The sequence below is a fragment of the Chiloscyllium punctatum genome, chromosome 7, assembly GCF_047496795.1.
Source record: "Chiloscyllium punctatum isolate Juve2018m chromosome 7, sChiPun1.3, whole genome shotgun sequence".
Lineage (NCBI taxonomy): Eukaryota > Metazoa > Chordata > Chondrichthyes > Orectolobiformes > Hemiscylliidae > Chiloscyllium > Chiloscyllium punctatum.
The window spans coordinates 101742331-101761903 of NC_092745.1; the positions used below are offsets into that span (position 1 = coordinate 101742331).

A 19573-nucleotide genomic window follows, 5' to 3' on the forward strand; every position below is an offset into this window, starting at 1 on the left:
GGGTGCACAATGGTTAGCACTACTGTCTCACAACACATGAGGCGTGAGTTTGATTTCAGCCTTGAGTGATTGTCTGTGTAGAGTTTGTACATTCTCCCCATGTCGAAGTGGATTTGGTAAGATTTCCTCCCACACTCCAAAGATGTGCAGGTTAGGTGGGTTGGCCATGTTAAATTGCCCTGTGACATGGCCCTAGGAAATGATGGGGATGGGATCAGGTGCTAGGTCTGGGTGAGATGCTCTTGAGAGGGTTAGTGCAGACTCAAGGCGGTGAATGGCCTCTTTCTATACTGTATGATTCAATGATCCTAGAGGTTACAAAGGTTAGGATGAGGGACTTTCTCCCTGTAGTTGATCCTTGGTCTTTTGAGGTTGCTGCCCTTAGGAAAGGAAGAGGTGCCTTTGTGTAGCTTCTGTCACAAACTCAGAATTTGCAAAGTGCTTTACAACTAATAAAATAATTTTTGAAGATTTAGAATTGTATACATTGGAGGAGATAGTCAGGACTGCAGATGCTGGAGAAGTCAGAGTTGACAAAGTATGGTGCTGGAAAAAGCACAGCAGGTCAGGCAGCATCTGAGGAACAAGAGAGTCAACGTTTTGGATTTGACCCTTAATGGGCAATGTAAGAAATGTGGCAGCTGGTCTGTGCACAACAAGCTTCAACAAATGATAAAGTGTTAATGGCATCATAATTTTTTTAAGAAAATTATGTTGATCGATGGACAAATGTTGGTCAGGGCACAAAAGCAGTAAGAAATTCTGTAAATATACACTAGGTCATGCAGCAATTGTGGAGTGAGGTACAGAACTAACACTTCAAGCTGATGTTGTCAGACCTGGAAACACTTAGAGATATGGTAGACTTTAAATGTGTCCGGAGGCAGGGAAAACAGGGATGGAGAAAGAGGAAAAAGGATAGTGTGCAAATCGGGAGAGATAAAATGAGAAAAGGGATCAAGTGTAATATAATGATGATGATGTAATTAAGGTGTAACTTAAGGGGAAACATGTGGTAAGTAGATAAGGGAGAAATGAATAGTAGAATATATTTGTGAGACTATATGGGAGATGGCTCAGGTGGAACTTTAATATCAGCTTCTGTACTGTAAGCAATTGTGTGTAATACAATGAATTTTTTAAATTAATGTTCAACAGTTTCCACTTTACCAGAAACAAGCTTCAATTCCCTAATATTCTCTCTGTCAAGGTAGTTGTTTGTTGTCTTTCTAATTCTACTTTCTAGCAACTAGCCTATAACCAAGGTGTAGTAAACGAGTCGGATATTCTCAGTTCTAACTTATTGCTCTTTTTAAATACAAACACCACATGGGCGTTTCTTCACTTCATGGGAGAGTACCAATATAGTAAGCTGCTGAATATATGAGCAAGCAGTTCACAGTGTGTAGAGAGTGTAGTGCTGAAAAAGCACAGCAGGTCAGGCAGCATCTGAGAATCAGGAGAGTTGACACTTTAGGCAAAAGACCTTCATCAGCATTCCTGATGAAGGGCTTTTGCCCGAAACGTCGACTCTCCTGCTCCTCAGATGCTGCCTGACCTGCTGTGCTTTCCCAGCACCACACTCTCGACTCCAATCTCCAGCATCTGTAGTACTCACTTTCACCTAGTTCACAGTGTGTATTCCACCCTCCACAGGTGGATGCCTTAAGAACCAATTGCCTGATCAATTGTTTGGTCCAGCACTATATATGCACCCATGATGAAATCTTTATTCATATCAACATTACTGGAACCTTTAAATGGGTTAAATTTCTCACAAGTTACTGACTTCAAAAGCAGACAATGGTTCAGTCAACTGAACTCAGAACTGTGCTTTAAAATCATATGATTTATGACTTTGAACAATCCCTGGAAGGTGAAAGGGCTGTAAATAAAGAATATTTATCAAAAGCTCACCAGTACAAAATAGCAATGTTTTTTGGTGGGAAACATTGATAAGGGACATTATGAATCCCCACTGGACAGCAGTTTATGGCAGATTTTGAAATTGTAACTCACTGTCTCTGGGGGAAATCAGAAATTAAGTTATTTCAAATGATCTGAATGTAATAGAGGAGGAGAGTTGCCAAATCCAGTTGATGTATGCAATAAATTACTTGGATTATGCTCAAGGCGCCAGCAGATTTTATTTATTTAGAGAATCCTTCCTAGGACAAGGAGCGGACTAACCTGTTTTTCACTCATTTGAACAAAAAGGCAAAAAAATGCTCCATATTAGTAGAAACCATAAATGGAGTATTTGTCCATGCTTAGGGTCTTCAGTCCTCTTACCTCTTTAAAAATAATAAGAAATGCCAATTTCTTCCCAACCTTAAAGAATATTAATAAGACCATAAGACCATAAGACATAGGAGTGGAAGTAAGGCCATTCGGCCCATCGAGTCCACTCCGCCATTCAATCATGGCTGCTGGGCACTTCAACTCCACTTACCCGCATTCTCCCCATAGCCCTTAATTCCCCGAGACAACAAGAATCTATCAATCTCTGCCTTGAAGACATTTAGCGTCCCGGCCTCCACTGCACTCTGCGGCAATGAATTCCACTAATGATCTGACATTCGATAATGAAGTCAAAAATTACACAACTTCATGTCAGATCCATTTGGGTTAGTGAGTGAAAGATAAAATGATTTTGAAGGCTTAACAAGTTTTCTATCCAAAGGAATTGATGGACATATCACAGAGGCAGATGTTTACGATGGTATCTGGGACTTGCAAAGAGCATTAGTTCACAGAAATCATGAAGGGTAATACTCTAAGGTAAAAGGTGCATCAATACTAAGTCAGCTACCTCCGGATAGCAGAAGGGTAGTGAATAAAAGAGCAAAAGACCATATGAAGTAGGAGCAGAATTAGGCCATTCGGCCCATCAAGTCTGCTTCACCATTCAATCATGGTTGATATGTTTCTCAACCAATACCAGGCACCAATATCCTGGCAGGGAGGTTTGTTAGTGCCACATAAGAGGGTTCAAACTTGTGTGGCAGGGAAGCGGGAATCAGAGCAGTAAAACGATCGAGGAGGAGTCAGACTAAGGCCTGTCAGGCTAAGAGGAAAAACAAACAATGCAATGTTACTGAATGCAGCAAGACTGGTGGTCGAGGTATAATTGTTTTAATGTGAGGAGTATGACAGGTAAGGCAGTTGAACTTAGAGCTTGGTTTAATACGTGTAACTATGATATTGTAGCTATTACAGGGAGTTGGTTAAGAGAGGGTCAAGCCTGATAGTTTAATGTTCTGGGATTTAGATGTTTCAGGTATGATAGTGAGAGATGTTGAAGAGGGAGGGGAATTGCATTACTGATGAGAGACAGTATCGCAGCCATACTGAGGGAGGACATCTTGGAGGGTTTTGGATTAGAGTGGTGCTGGAAAAGCACAGCAGTTCAGGCAGCATCCGAGGGACAGGAAAATTGACGTTTCGGGCAAAAGCCCTTCATCAGGAATAGAGGCAGAGTGCCTGAAGGGTGGAGAGATAAATGAGAGGAGGGTGGGGGTAGGGATGAAGGTGATAGGTCAGGGAGGGTTCATAGGGGTAGAACTCAGAAATAGGAAAGGTGCAAACACTTTGATGAGGTTGTACTACAGGCCGCCCAACAGCCAGTGAGAGACAGAGATAGAGATATACAGACAGATTATGGAAAAATGTATAAACAACAAAGTTGTTGTGGTGCGTCCCTAATATTGATTGGAACTCCCTTAGAGCCACAGGTTTGGATGAGGGGGAATTTGTTAAGGGCATCCAGGATGGCCTTTTGAAACAATATGTAAATAGTGCAACTAGGAAAGGGACTTACTATACCTGGTACTGGGGAATGAGCCCAACCAGGTCATAGAGTCAGAGAGATGTTCAGCACAGAAACAGACCCTTCTGTCCAACTTGTCCATGCTGACCAGATATCCTAACCTAATCTAGTCCCATTTGTCAACACTTGGCCCATATCCCTCCAAACACTTCCTATTCATATACCCATCCAGATGCCTTTTAAATGTTACAATTGTACTAGCCTCCACACTTTGTCTGACATGATCGAAGTTTCAGTGGGGGAGCATTTCAGGAACTGTGACCATATTCTGGAAGTTTTAAGTTACTTACGGATAAGGACAAGTGTTGTCTGGGTGAAAATACTAAACTGGAGGAAAATAAACTACCATAATATAAGGCAGGAACTAGGGAATGTGGACTGGTAGACAGTGCGACTGTTTGAGGGTAAATTCACATCTGTCTTGTAGGAATATTTTACATGCCAGTTGATAAAGAGTTCAGGACCAACATATGCTTGCGAAAACAAAGAATAAACATGGCAAGATTTGGGAACCTTCAATGACAAATTGAGAGTTTAGTCAAAAGGAACAGAGATACACAGAAACTGAAAACAGACAGAGCCCTTGAAGAGTACAAAGACAGCAGGAAAGAATTCAAACAAGGAATTAGGAGGGGTAAAAGGAATATCCTTGGCAAACAGGATTAAGGAAAATTCCAAGGTGTTTATACATTTGTAAGGAGCAAGAGGATAGTTGGGGATATGGTAGGTCCACTCAAGGACAAAGGAGAGAATTTACGTGTGGAGCCAGAGGAAGTGGGTGAAGTCATTAGTGAATACTTTGCATCAATATTCCCAAAGCAGGAGACATCTTGGACGGTGAGTCTCAGAAGGATATCTTGATATTCTCAGTCATGTCAATATGAAAAAAGGTGTTGGATGTTTTGAAAAGCATTAAGGTGGACAAGTCCGCAGTACCTGATGGGATCTATCCCAGAATGCTGAGGGAGGCAGGTGAGGAAATTGTTGGGGCCTTATATGAAATCTTTATATCCTCGTTAGTCACAGGATAGGTCTCAGAGGACTGGAGAATAGCCACATTGATCCTTTCTTTTAAGAAGGGCAACATGGAAATTATTGGCGAAGATTGTTATGGATAGGACTAACTCACATTTGTAAAAAAACATGGACTCTTTAGTGTTAGGCAGCATGGCTTAACATGGGGAAGGTCATGTCTCACAAACTTAATTGCATTTTCTGAGGAAGTGACAAAGATGATTGATTACGTTTTCTATATGGACTTTAGCAAGGTCTTTGACAAGGTCCCTCAGAACAGGATAATAGAAAGGGTGAACTCACATGGGATCCATAATGAGCTGGTAAAATTCTTATAGAATTAGCTCAGTCATCAAAGACAGAGAGTAGTTGTGGAAGGGTATTTTTCTGTGACAAGTGGTGTTCCACAGGAATTACTTCTTGGATCCCTATTGTTTGTAATATACATAATTAATTTGAAGAAGAAAATAGGTAACCTGATTAGTAAGTTTTCTGACAACACAAAGATTGGGAGAGCTGAGGATCCTGGGGAAAATTGTCAGAGTTTACAGCAGAAAGGCAAGGACTGATTTGGAGTAGTCAACATGGCTTTGTGCGTGGAAAATCATGTTTCACAAACTTGATTGAGTTTTTTGAAGAAGTAACAAAGAAGATTGATGAGGGCAGAGCAGTAGATGTGATCTATATGGACTTCAGTAAGGCGTTCGACAATGTTCCCCACGGGAGACTGATTACCAAGGTTAGATCTCACAGAATACAGGGAGAACTAGCCATTTGGATACAGAACTGGCTCAAAGGTAGAAGATAGAGGGTGGCATTGATGGCTGTTGTTCAGACTGGAGGCCTGTGACCAGTGGAGTGCCACAAGGATCGTTGCTGGGCCCTCTACTTTTTGTCATTTAAATACACGATTTGGATGCGAGCATAAGAGGTACAGTTAGTAAGTTTGCAGATAACACCAAAATTGAGGTATAGTGGACAGCGAAGAAGGTTACCTCAGATTACAACATCATCTGGACCATTGAAAATGGAGTTGGAGGTAGATAGGATAGTGAAGAAGGCATTTGGTATACTTTCCTTTACTGGTCAGAGTATTGAGTACAGGAGTTGGGAGGTCATGTTGCTGCTGTACAGGACATTGGTTAGGCCACTGTTGGAATATTGCATGCAATTCTAGTCTCCTTCCTATCGGAAAGATGTTGTGAAACTTGAAAGGGTTCCGAAAAGATTTACAAGGATGTTGCCAGGGTTTGAGGATCTGAGCTACAGGGAGAGGCTGAACAGGCTGGGGCTATTTTCCCTGGAGCGTCGGAGACTGAGGGGTGACCTTATAGAGGTTTACAAAATTATGAGAGTCATGGATAGTATAAATAGACAAAGTCTTTTCCCTGGGGTCGGAGAGTCCAGAACTAGAGGGCATAAGTTTAGGGTGAGAGGGGAAAGATATAAAAGAGACCTAAAGGGCAACTGTTTCACGCAGAGGGTGGTACGTGTATGGAATGAGCTGCCAGAGGATGTGGTGGAGGCTGGTACAATTGCAACAGTTAAGAGGCATTTGGATGGGTATATGAATAGGAAGGGTTTGGAGGGATATGGGCTGGGTGCTGGCAGGTGGGATTAGATTGGATTGGGATATCTGGTCGGCATGGACAGATTAGACTGAAGGGTCTGTTTCCATGCTATACATGTCTATGACTCTCTGACTCTATAGATAGACTGGAGACTCGGGTGGTGAAATGGAAGATGGAGTTTAATCCAGACAAATACAAGGTGATGCATTTTTGGCACTAAGTTAAAACACTCAGAGACATTACAAACACAATAGGCAAATGGCCTTTTACTGCACCATCATCATTCTATGAAGCAGGCCAAGAATGAAATTTTCCCTCAAAGGGGTAGTTTAAAAGTGATTTGACTGCGAATGGGATTAGTGATTGTGTTATGTAGGTTTTTTTGATGCTTAAGAGTAGGATTGCGTTTCACTTAGCATATGTTCATTCTTATTGGATTTGTTAAAATAAAACATTTCTGTCGGGATCCACAGGGAGGCCAGCAGCTCCACCCACAGAATGGAATCGTTGAACTCTATTTTGAAATTATTCGTCAAGCTGCAATATTTTTTATGTTCGATTGCCAATCTTCTTGCAGCTGCTCTTGATCATGGATCTGCTTTTTGGATCCACAGGAGTTGGGCACTCTCTGGAGCTATTTCCAAAAGGTCTTCAATCCCATATAAGGCTTGACACTCCAGATCAGTAAACGGAATTCCATTCCATCAGAATGTCAACATGCACTGCTTCAAGGATTACTGCACAGAACCCAGGAAAGAAAACATGGATTGATTTTTCTTTTCAATGATCTGCAGCTGAAAGATCACAGGCTGAGATCAGCTAACTGGCATCATCAAATCCTTTCTGGCACAGAAGAAGCTTATTCGGCCCATCAAGTCTGGATCAGTTTTTACTGCATGGGAAAAGATCCTTTGGCCTACTGTAATCATGTTGGTCATCAAGCATCTATCTGTTCCAATCCCATTTTCCAGCACTTGCCCCATAGCCTTGTATGTTATGACATTTTAAGTGCTCATCTAAATATTTCTTAGTGTCTTGATGGCTTCTGCTTCTACCATCATTTTAGTCAGTGAGTTCCAGATATCCAGTGCCCTCTGGGTGAAAAACCTTTTCCTCAAATCCCTTCTAAACTTCCTGCTCCTTACCTTAAAATGGTGCTGCCTGGATATTGACCCCTCTACTATGGGAAAGTTTCTTCTTATCTTCCCTGTCTATGCACCTTATAACTTTGTGCACCTTAATCAGGTCCCCCTTCAGCCTTCTCTACTCTAAAGAAAACAACCCCAGCTTATTTGGACTCTTCTTGTAGCTGAAACACTTCAGACCGGGCAACAACTGGCGAATCCCCTCCTTGCCCTCTTTAGTGCAATCACATTCTTCCTATGCTATGGTGCTCAGAAGTGCATACAGTGCTCCACCTGTGGCCTAACTAATATAGAACATAGAACAATACAGCACAGGAACGGGCCCTTTGGTCTACTACGTTGTGCCGAACATAATGCCAAATTAAACTAATCCCTTCTGCCTGCTGTTGGTCCATATCCCTCCATTCTTTGCATATTCATGTGCTTATCTAAAAGTCTCTTAACCACCCCTATTGTATCTGCCTACACCACCACCCTTGGCTATGCATTCCAAATTCCTACCACTCTCTATGTGAACAAAACTTGCCCCTCACATCTCCTTTGAACTTTCCCTCTCTCACCTTAAATGCATGCCCCCTAAACATTTCAACTCTGGGAAAATGATTCTGACTGTCAAACTTATCTATGCATCTCATTATGTTATAGACTTCTATCAAGTCTCCCCTCAGCCCCTGCCGTTCCAGAGAAAACAACGTGAGTTTTTCTAGCCTCTCTCTATAGTTAGTTCATACTCTCTAATCCGGTCAGCATTCTCACAAACCTCTTCTGCACCCTCTCCAAAGCCTCCACAACCTTCTTGTAACGTGGCAACCAAAATTGTATGCAATACTCTAAGTGCAGCCTAACCAAAGTCTTATAAAGCTGCAATATGACATCCTGACTCTTGTACTCAATTCCCCAACTAACAAAGGCAAGCATACCATACACCTTCTTTACCAGCCTATCGACTTGTGGGGAGTTTTGGACTTGAACCCAAAATCCCTCAGTACATCAATGCTGTTTAGAGCCCTGATGTTTACTGTATACTTTTCCTTAACACTTGATCTCCCAAAGAGCAGCACCTCACACTTATCTGGATTAAACTCCATCTGCCATTTCTCTGCCCATATCTGCAACTGATCTATATCCTGCTAAAATCCTCTGAAAACCATCTACTCTACCCAAAACTATCCTAATCGCTATATCATCTGAAACTTACTAATCCACCCATCTACATTTTCATCTAAGTCACTCATATATATCATAAACAGCAGCTGTCCCAATCCAGATCCCTATGGAACACCACCAGTCATGGACCTCCAGTCTGAAAAATACCCTTCCACCACTCTGCTTTCTGTGGGCAAGCCAATTCTGAATCCACACACTCAAGTCACTATGGATCCCATACATTTTAATCTTCTGGATGAGCCTACTATGAGGAACCTGACCTTGTTGAAAGCCTTACTAAAATCCATGTGGACAACATCCATTGCTCTACCCTCATCGATCACCACTGTCACCTCCTCGTAAAATTCAGTCAAGTCAGTATGACATGACCTGCCCTGCACAAAACCCTGCTGACTGTCCCTAATTAGGCCATACTGTTCCAAATGCTTGTAATTCCTATCCCTAAGAATTCTCTCTAATAGCTTTCCAACCATTGATGTAAGACTCACCGGTCTATGATTTCCTAGATTGTCCCTATTTCTCTTCTTGAATACAGGAACAGCATTAGCTGCTCATCTTGCACTGTGTTATCACAATGTCCTTGCTGTTGTATTCGATGCCTTGATTAATAAAGGCATGTATCCATTTGACTTCTTAACCACCTTCTCTACGCAATAAGCCCACTTTTTCTCCAGGTAGCAACAACCTTCATCAAAACATTCAATCTCATTTCTTTCTACAAATTGTGAAGGAAAGCTCTAGATGTTAATAGGCTCTTTAATGGCAATTTATTCCCTGATAACCACTATTGTTAACAGGACCCTCAGAAATGTTGCAGATCCCAGCAAAACAACAGATGCCAACTTTAACTATCTTCAGCCTATTGTTTTGGAATGTGCTGAAAACATTTTAATAAAACAGACATGGATATACACCTCAACAACCTAGATCAACAAAAAATGCAGTCTAATAGATGAAACTAAACTGAGTTTGGAATTAACAGGTTAAAAATTTTATTATCCTTATGTACAATATAAATCCTTAAATACTCCGTAAAGAGGAAGCACAAACATTAATCATATGATATTACATCAAATCTTAATCCTATATAAACACATACATATAGGAAGAGAGTCTCTTTTAGAAGTAACTACCAATCTTATGTCCCCTAAAGAGGATTACACGTTAGAAGAACAAAGTCCACGAAAAACACCAACAGAATGAGAATACAAGTTCTCAGATAGCAATATGTCCTTGTCTGATGATATACCTGTTAATGTCATAATTCAGTAAAGAGTAAATTACATTGTGTAAGAGATTGCAGATTTATTGGTGGTGATATTGGTGTAATAAATCAGTGATGAGCAGATAATGTCTGAAAAGCCTATATTTAAAAGGAAGACAAAATCCCCAAATCTTTCTCGCATAGCCAGCTGCTGTGGACAGTTTTCTGTACCCTTCATGCAGGTGAGAAATCATTACTCACTGATTTTTAAAATTATTTTCATTTGCTTTTTATCTCCTAGACTCGAATCTCCTTATATCTACTTTATAATACACTGAGTATTCAGACTCTAAAATGGGTCATTAACTTTCTCCCTGAGCCTGATAATGATCCAGGTGAGCTGACTGTTTTGAGATGAAGAAGGAACTGATGGTGATTTACTTTCTCTCTTGAGGGATGCAATCCCTTTGTCTATGCTTTGGAAACTTCTGGTGCTTGTAGATTTTCATCCTGTGAGAAAATCTATCAGACAATCCCTGAAAATCTATCAGAGTTCTAAAATACTAAACCAAAAAGGAGTTAAGTTTAATTCATGTGATGAATATACTATTTCTTCAATCTGCAAATAATAATCAATTCATCTATCATGGAAATTACATATACTTTACCTCTATTACATTTGAAAATCTTTGTTCCTAGATGGCTCTGAACACATAAGGTTATACAGACAAGCCAATCAGGCATTCAAATTGAATGTTGCAAAGCATTTTGGAGAGAATCAGTTCAGAAATACTGGAAGACTGCAAGAAATCAAGTAAGGTGGATCGGTGGCATGTTCTTTACTTTGTATTATACAAGGTTGCTCTGTTTGAATGAAGTGAGACTGACCATAATTAACCTCTTTTGCTGATGTTTGTTTTACACGTGTAAAACAGCTAAGAGATTTATAACAGGTCTCATCTCTCATCAAAGATTCTCTGGTTGGGTCTTTGAAGAGACTGACGAGTGTGTTCAAAAGATATACAGTAAAACACCTGATTCAGATCACAAAGGGATACTACTGATATACTCTGTGTCCTGACACAGCACAAGCAGATATGGAGCAGCACAAGTCCCATGACGACAAAATGCTCGGGCACTTAGGAGAGTAATTGATGGCAGTGAACTCAAGATGATAGTGAAGGCAGGGCTAAGCTTGCAATTATTATGAAGGAGGATGGCCTGAATTCAGAATATTTGAAGAAGCTGTTTCTATGTGTAATTTAAGCAACTTAGTTTAAATGTGTAATTTAGAAATAGACAATAGACAATAGACAATAGACAATAGATGCAGGAGTAGGCCATTCTGCCCTTCGAGCCTGCACCGCCATTCAATATGATCATGGCTGATCATTCCTAATTAGTATCCTGTTCCAGCCTTATCTCCATACCCCTTGACTCCACTATCTTTAAGAGCTCTATCCAATTCTTTCTTAAAAGAATCCAGAGACTGGGCCTCCACTGCCCTCTGGGGCAGAGCATTCCACACAGCCACCACTCTCTGTGTGAAGTAGTTTCTCCTCATCTCTGTCCTAAATGGTCTACCCCGTATTTTTAAGTTGTGTCCTCTGGTTCGGCACTCCCCCATCAACGGAAATATGTTCCCTCCTGCCAGAGTGTCCAGTCCTTTCATAAGCCTATACGTTTCAATCAGATCCCCTCTCAGTCTTCTAAACTCAAGGGTATACAAGCCCAGTCGCTTCAGTCTTTCCGTGTAAGGCAATCCTGCCATTCCAGGAATTGACCTCGTGAACCTACGCTGCACTCCCTCAATAGCCAGAATGTCTTTCCTCAAATTTGGAGACCAGAACTGTACACAGTACTCCAGGTGTGGTCTCACCAGGGCCCTGTACAGCTGCAGAAGCACCTCTTTGCTTCTATACTCAATCCCTCTTGTTATGAAGGCCAGCATGCTATTAGCCTTCTTCACGACCTGCTGTACCTGCATGCTTGCCTTCATTGACTGGTGGACAAGAACACCCAGATCTCTCTGAACAGCCCCTTTACCTAATTTGATACCATTGAGGTAGTAATCTGCCTTCCTGTTCTTGCCACCAAAGTGGATAACCAGACATTTATCCACATTAAACTGCATCTGCCATGCATCTGCCCACTCACCTAACTTGTCCAGGTCACCCTGTAATCCCCTAACATCCTCATCACATTTCACCCTACCACCTAGCTTTGTGTCATCAGCAAATTTGCTAATGTTATTGCTGATACCATCTTCTATATCATTTACATATATTGTAAAAAGCTGCGGTCCCAGCACGGATCCCTGCGGTACCCCACTGGTCACTGCCTGCCATTTCGAAATGGAGCCGTTAATCACTACCCTTTGTTTCCTGTTAGCCAACCAATTCTCTATCCAATCTAGTACTTTGCCCCCAATCCCGTGCGCCCTAATTTTACTCACTAACCTCTTGTGTGGGACTTTATCAAAAGCTTTCTGAAAGTCCAGGTACACTACATCCACTGGATCTCCCTCGTCCATCTTCCGAGTTACATCCTCAAAAAATTCAAGAAGATTAGTCAAGCATGATTTCCCCTTCATAAATCCATGCTGACTCTGTCCTATCCTGTTACTTATTTAATGAAATAAAACTTGAACCAAACAACTGAGAATGTTGCTAGTTTGGAGGTTAAGTGTAGATAGAGTGGACATCATTGTTGACTGAGACCATCCATGCTGCTACTGTATTATCATTTTCTTCCTCTCCACTTTGCATAACCTTCATCAAAATTTGTATCAGAACCTCTGCAACTCTAAACTTCCTCTTTCTTTCCTTCCAAACTTCCCCATGACTGAGACTCATCTTCTTATCCTTTGATGTCTTCTTATGCAACTCCTGGTCACTCAAAACACTGAACTTCTGGACCTCACTAAAACACAGATGGCTCTTTAATCACCCATCAAGCCCATTCCTTTGACAATACATTCAGTGCCATTTTCAAAAACCCTACTTTGTTCCATTGATCCTCTCCAACTACTCTCCCATTTAGGATCTCCTTTTTCTGAGGTCATCTACATTATGTTCCCTTCATAAATTCATGCCTATCTCCCTAATTTCCCCAGGCAAATCTATCCTCCTTCCCCATCTCCTCCCTCCTATCCTCCCCCCCATCCGTCTCATTGCACCAAGAGTACTCCAGCTAATATCACAAATAAAATCTGAAATGAGCAGAGCACATTATTTTTCATTATGCATCTGATGCCATCCACAGTCCTCAGTGTGGTTAATGATGCCATCCTTCCAATTGTTCAGCTCCATAGGCTGCTTTACATTCACATTTATCTATCACATCTGTAGCAATGGCTGCCATTCCTCATCCTGCCAAGTCACCTCCCAAATCCCTCAAGGGTCTGTGGCTGCCTCCTCCTGTGCCTATTTATGATATCAGCAGTTATCACAGCATTAGCTACTGCATGTATCCTTGGTGGCTCCCTACTTTATCACTGTCAATGGACCACATGACTGCCTCTCAGACTGCCTTTTCAATATCTAACAAACAACTGAACATTGGGATGATTGAAGCCATCACTTCTAGTATACTCAGTTCTCTGACCAATGAATCTATTCCTTTCTGTGGTCACTTGCTGAGGCAGAGGCTGTCCGTATCCTGTTAATTCATTGATGATTTACCTACTCATCACCCAGAAGCTTTAGTTTCACTTCCATGATATCATTTGCCTCTGACCGTACAAACTCACCAAGTATCCAGAACTCATCAACACAATTCAACACATAAAGCTGTGAAATTCTGTTCAATCAATTTAATACACTGTTGGCTAGAAATCAATTGGTATTCTACTGTCCTTCATTGAAAAGAAGTTCCAAATGTAACCTGGCCAGGAGTTGATATTTAAGGCTTTTTGAAGGGATGGATATAAATGGAAAACCTGGGATGGTAATAACTATACCCTCATTAGTGACGCGCCCGCAAATCAAAACTATCTTTGACATTGCTACCAAAACTGAAATGAGGAGAAATTTCTCCTCTCAGAAGGTGGTGAGTCTTTGGAACTCCTTGCTACAGAGAGCTGTGGGAACTTAGTCCTTGTGTGTGTATATAAGGCTGAGAGAGATAGAGTCTTGTTCTGTCAGAGAATCAAGGGTTAAAAGGAAAGGGCAGGAAAGTGGATGTGAGGAATGTCAGATCAGCCATGATCCTATTGAATGGTGGAGCAGATTCAAAGGGCTGAATGGCCTATTCCTGCTCCTATTTCTTATTGGTCTTATCGCCTTATCTGAGTTGCAAACCTCTGCTGAGATCTTTCAATGTCACGCAGATGATGGTGAAACTCACTCACTCAAATGAGATAATCACATAAATGGCCATTTTTATTTATTTATACAGTTCCTCCAGTGTTTCTGCTGAACTTAGAATCATAGAATCATACAGCATGGAAACATACCCTTCAGTCCAATGTGTTCATGTCGACCAGCTTTCCTAAACTGCACTAGTCCCATTTATCTGCGGTTGTTCCATATCCCTCTAAATATTTCCTATCCATGTACCATCCAAATGTCTTTTAAATGTTATAATTGTACTCACCTCTATCACTTTCTCTTCATTTCATACTTGCACCACCTTCTGTGTGAAAAAGACCCCTCAGGTCCATTTTAAATATTTCCCCCTCTCACCTTAAACTTGTGCTTTCTATTTTGGACTCCCCTACACTGGGGTAAAGACCCTGGTTATTAACCTCATCTATGACTGTCATGATTTTACAAACATCTATAAGATCAATGCTCAGCTGCCTACACTCCAGGGAGAAATGTCCCAGCCTATCCTGACTCTCCTTATAACTCAAACCTTCCAGTCTCGGTAGCATCCCCGTAAATCCTTTTGCACCCTTTCCAGGTTACTAATATCCTTCTGAAAGTAGAGTGACCAGAACTGTATGCAATATTCCAGATGTGGCCTTACCAATGCTTTGCACAGCCATAACATGACATTCCAACTCCTGAACACAATACTCTGACCAATGAAGGCAAATATACCTAACACCTTCTTCACCGCCTCGTTCACCTGTGATTCCACTTTCAAGAAACTATGTACTTGAACCTCTAGGTGTCTCTGTTTGACAGCGCTCCCCAGTGTCCTACCATTAACTGTTCTATTTCACCTGCCCTGGTTTATTTCACCAAAATTCAACATTTCACATTTATCTAAATTAAAGTCCATCTGCTATCCCTCAGCTCGCTGGTGTCAATTTGTTGACATCTGCAAAGTTACTAACCATGTCTCCCATATTCTCACCCAAATTGTTAATATAAATGATGAAAAACAGTGGACCCAGTATTGATACTTGTGGTATACCGCTGGTGGCATAGGACTGAACAACAACCCTACTGTCAAGCAAATTTTGTATCCAATTGACTAGCTCTCTCCCTGGATCCCATGTGATCTAATCCTACTAACTAGTCTACCATGTGGAACCTTGTCGAAAGCCTTGCTAAAGTTCCTGTAGATAATGTCTACAATTCTGCCTTCATCTATCTTCTTGATCACCTCTTCAAAAATCCCAACCATGTTTGTGAGACACGATTTTCCATGTACAAAGCCATGTCCCTAATCAGTTCTTGCCTTTCCAAAACCATGTAGATCCTGTCTCTCAGGATTCCCTCCTACAACTTACCCTCACTGACATCAGGCTCATCAGTATGTAGTTCCCTGGCTTTTCTTTGCAGCCTTTCTTAAATAATAGCACAACATTAGCTACCCTCCAGTCTTCTGGCACTTCAGCTGTGGTTATCGATGATACAAATATCTCTGCTGGGGCCCTTGCAATTTTTTCCTGAACCTCCCACAATGTCCTGGGATACACTTGATCAGGTCCCAGGGATCTAACTACCTTTATCCTCTTCTGCAATGTGGATTCTTTTCAAGACTATTTATTTCCCCAAGTTCTCTAGCTTCCATGTCTTCTCCACAATAAATACTGACATGAAACATTTGTTTAGGATCTCACCCATCTCCTGCAGTTCCAAAAATAGATGGCCTCATTGATCTTTAAGGGGCCCTATTCTCACCCTAGTCACTCTTTTGCCCTTCATATACTTGTAGAATCTCTTTGAATTATCTCTAATCTTATCGGACAAAGCTATCTCATGTTCCTTTTTGCCCTCCTGATTTCCCTCTTTAGTGTACTCCTATACTTCCTATACTTCTCAAGGGATTCACTTGATCCCAGTTGTTGATACCTGATTTTTATGCCTTGTTCTTTTTCTTGACCAGAGAATCAATATCTTGAGTTATCCAGTGTTCTCTATGCCTGACACACTTGCCCTTCACACTAGCAGGAACCTGGTCTCCCTGAATTTTAGCTATCTTGCTTTTGAAAGCCTCCCACTTGCCAGATATCCCTTTAACTGCGAACAGCCTCCCCCAATCAACATTTGAAAGTTCCTGTCTAATATCATCAGAATTAGCCTTGTCCCAATTTAGAACTTTAACTTGTGGAACTGTAACTTTATCCTTTCCCATAGCTATTTTAAGACTAATGGAATAATAGTCACTGGTCCCAAAGTGTCTCCCGAACACCTCAGTCACTAGGCGTGTCTGATTTTCCAAGAGGACATAAAGTTTTACCCCTTCTCTAGCAGGGTCATTTACATATTGATTAAGAAAGTTTTATTGAACACACTACAGTAGTACCCCTGTATCCACGGATACGGTTTGCATGGTTTCAGTTATCTGCAGTTTACTGTAGCCTGAAAATATTACATGGTACATTCCAGAAATAATTCTGGGGGCTGCCGGGGAGGTACGTTTTCCATTTAAATGATAGGGCTCGCTACTATCCATAGTTTTGGGCATCCACGGTAGGTCTTGGAACGTATTACCTGCAGATATGGGTGTCCCCTCTATCACAAATTCCTCCCCGTTCAAGCCCTTAACACTATGGCAGTCCCAGTCTATGTTTGGAAAGTTAAAATTCCCTACAATTTCAACCTTCTTACAGCTAGCTGCTATCTCCCTACATATTTGGTCCTCTATTTCTGGCTGTCTATTGCAGAGCCTATAGTACAATCCCATGAAAATGATCAGCCCCTTCTTGTTTCTCAGTTCCACCCATATAGCTTCAGTGGATGAATCCCCACGAATATCCTCTCTAAGTTCTGCCGTGATGTTTTCCCTAATTAAATATGTCACTCCCCCTCCTCTTTTGTTTCCTGTTCTATCCTTCCTATTGCATCTATACCTTGAAACATTAAACTGCCAGACCTGAGCTGTATTTCAGTAATAGCTATGAAATCCCAGTCCCATATTCCCATCCATGCCTTGAGTTCATCTGCCTTGTCTATCAGGCCTCTTGCATTGAAATAAATGCAGTTTAATTCATCAGTCTCCCTCATTCCCTGCCATGTTCTTGCCTGCCTGGTCTATTTAACTTGCTCTCTTTTACTTCTCTACTAGCCTCAACTTCCTCTTTTGTCTCACTACAGTTTAGGATCCCACCCACTATTTTAAAGCCTCCCTAGTAGCTCGAGCAAACGTCCCCGCCAGGATATTGGACCCCCTCCAGTTCAGGTGCAACCCGCCCTCTTGTACAGGTCACTTCTGACACAGAAGAGATTCCACTGATCCAAAATCTGAATCCCTGTCCCATACATCAGTGCTTTAGCCACGTATTCATCTGTCTTACCTTCCAATTTCTGCTCTCAGCAGCACGTGGCACTGGGAGTAATCCAGAGATTTCTCCTCTTGATGCCCAATTTTTTAACCTCCTGCCTAACTCCCTATATTCATTCTGTAGGACCTCATCCCTTTTTCTACCTATGTTGTTGATATCAATGTGTATAACGACCTCCAGCTGCTCATGTTCCCTTTTGAGAGTCTGCCCCGCACCCCCCCTCCAACTTTTTCCAAAATGGTATACTTGCTTGAGAGGGAGGTAGCTACAGGAGTTTCCTACATTACCTCTCCTGGCCTTCTTAGAAACCAGCGTTCTTAACTGGTCTGGCTTACATGTGACCCCAGGCCCACAGCAATGTGGTTGATTCTTAACTGACCTCTGAAATGGCCTAGCTAGCCACTCAGCTGTAACAATTGATAGAAAGTCACAAAAACATAACTGGAAACAAAAAAAACCGCTAATGCAGGCCTGTTAGTGCTACAAAGCCCTCCTCACTAACAGTGAGGGGCAAAGGACAAAATCAGGAGAGCTAACTCACAGACTCATCAAACAACAGCCTGACGTAGTCACGCTCACGGAATCATACCTTACCTACAATGTCCCAGACACCACTAACACCATCCCTGGATATGTCCTGTCCCACCAGTAGGACACACCCAGCAGAGGTAGCAGCACAGTCGTTTATAGTCAGGTGGGAGTTACCCTGATAATTCTCAACATAAAATCTTATGGCATCCAGTCAAATATAGCAAGGAAATTGACCAATTGCCACATTCCGCCCACTTCACCTCAGTCCCTATGCCTCAGCTGATGAACCAGTTGTCCTCCAAATAGAGCTGCATCAGTTCAAGAAAATTGCTCACGACCACCAAGGGTAACTAGGGATGGGCAATAAATGTTAGTGATGCCCACACTCCAGGGATAAAAAAAACAATTCTCAAAACCAATAGCAACCCATATACTCTTCCTTCTAATATCAAGTAATCAATCAAAGTAAGTAAAATTAAAACTGACTCATGATTCAGTACATTGCTATAAACAGGGGAAATTATTCACTCTTAGTAAATTATTTTCATGTTTTAATCCTGCAAATGCATTCCATTTGCTCTTTGAGGTCCATACAACAGAATTTTGTCTTTTTATAGTTTTTCTACTGCTCTGTCTTCAGTCAAATTCAACTGACATACTCTGTTCAATTTTGAAGGTAAGTGGATTACCTCCCAGATATTTGTCAACTTCACTCAATTTGAAAGATCTAAGGAATGCATTCAGTATCCGTGCATTTGTTAATTTGAGATTTTATTGAACTTTCAGATCGTTACCACAAAGGGGCGCCATGACAATTTCTTACACACTGAAAGTTGCAGATGCTCGATTTGCTGGATTCTCTAAACTTCTCTTTCGATGGAAAGGAAGTATTTACAAACTGTTGTACAAGGAATTCATTGTGTTCATCATTTTATATTCAGTATTCAGTGTTACGTACAGGTAAAAGACATCTTTGCTTTGCTTTGTAATTTTATACTCCTCCCCACTGAAGTTTCCTCTTGGTCCGAAGTTTCCATTTTCAGTTTAGGGTCCCATTTCCTTTAAAAACCATTTACATCACATCCCCTTCCAAGTACCCACAACTCCACTCCAAACATTGTTTCTTTTTCTAAGTACTTGACCTTGTTGTCACCTCGCAGACCCATATTCATCTTTCCCGCAACCCTTCATTTAAATCCCTCCAATTAAGTTGCCACATTTCAAGCCAATATTCTAAATGTTATTCTGTGCCCATCTATCATACCTGTCATTGCTTGGGCTCTTTGCACAGCAGTGTCCTGGTGATGAAAGGGATGATAATGCAGGGCAGATAGAGTTGTGCTAAACTAATTTTTAGTCAATGTTGTTCCATGTATAAATTTTCATACCACAACCACCTTTATGACATCCACTGTGATGGTGAATACTATT

At 41.4% G+C, this 19573-nt stretch overlaps 1 protein-coding gene across 1 annotated transcript in view; it reads left to right on the forward strand.

Annotated features, from left to right (window-relative positions):
- best4 (bestrophin 4) overlaps window positions 1-19573 on the forward strand; it is a 103547-nt gene that overhangs the window by 66661 nt on the left and 17313 nt on the right. The window contains exons 2-4 of the mRNA XM_072574444.1: window positions 10630-10744; window positions 18760-18818; window positions 18929-19102. Coding sequence (XP_072430545.1) covers window positions 18951-19102 — 152 coding nt within the window. The 5' untranslated portion in view covers window positions 10630-10744; window positions 18760-18818; window positions 18929-18950. The remainder of the gene's footprint in view (window positions 1-10629; window positions 10745-18759; window positions 18819-18928; window positions 19103-19573) is intronic.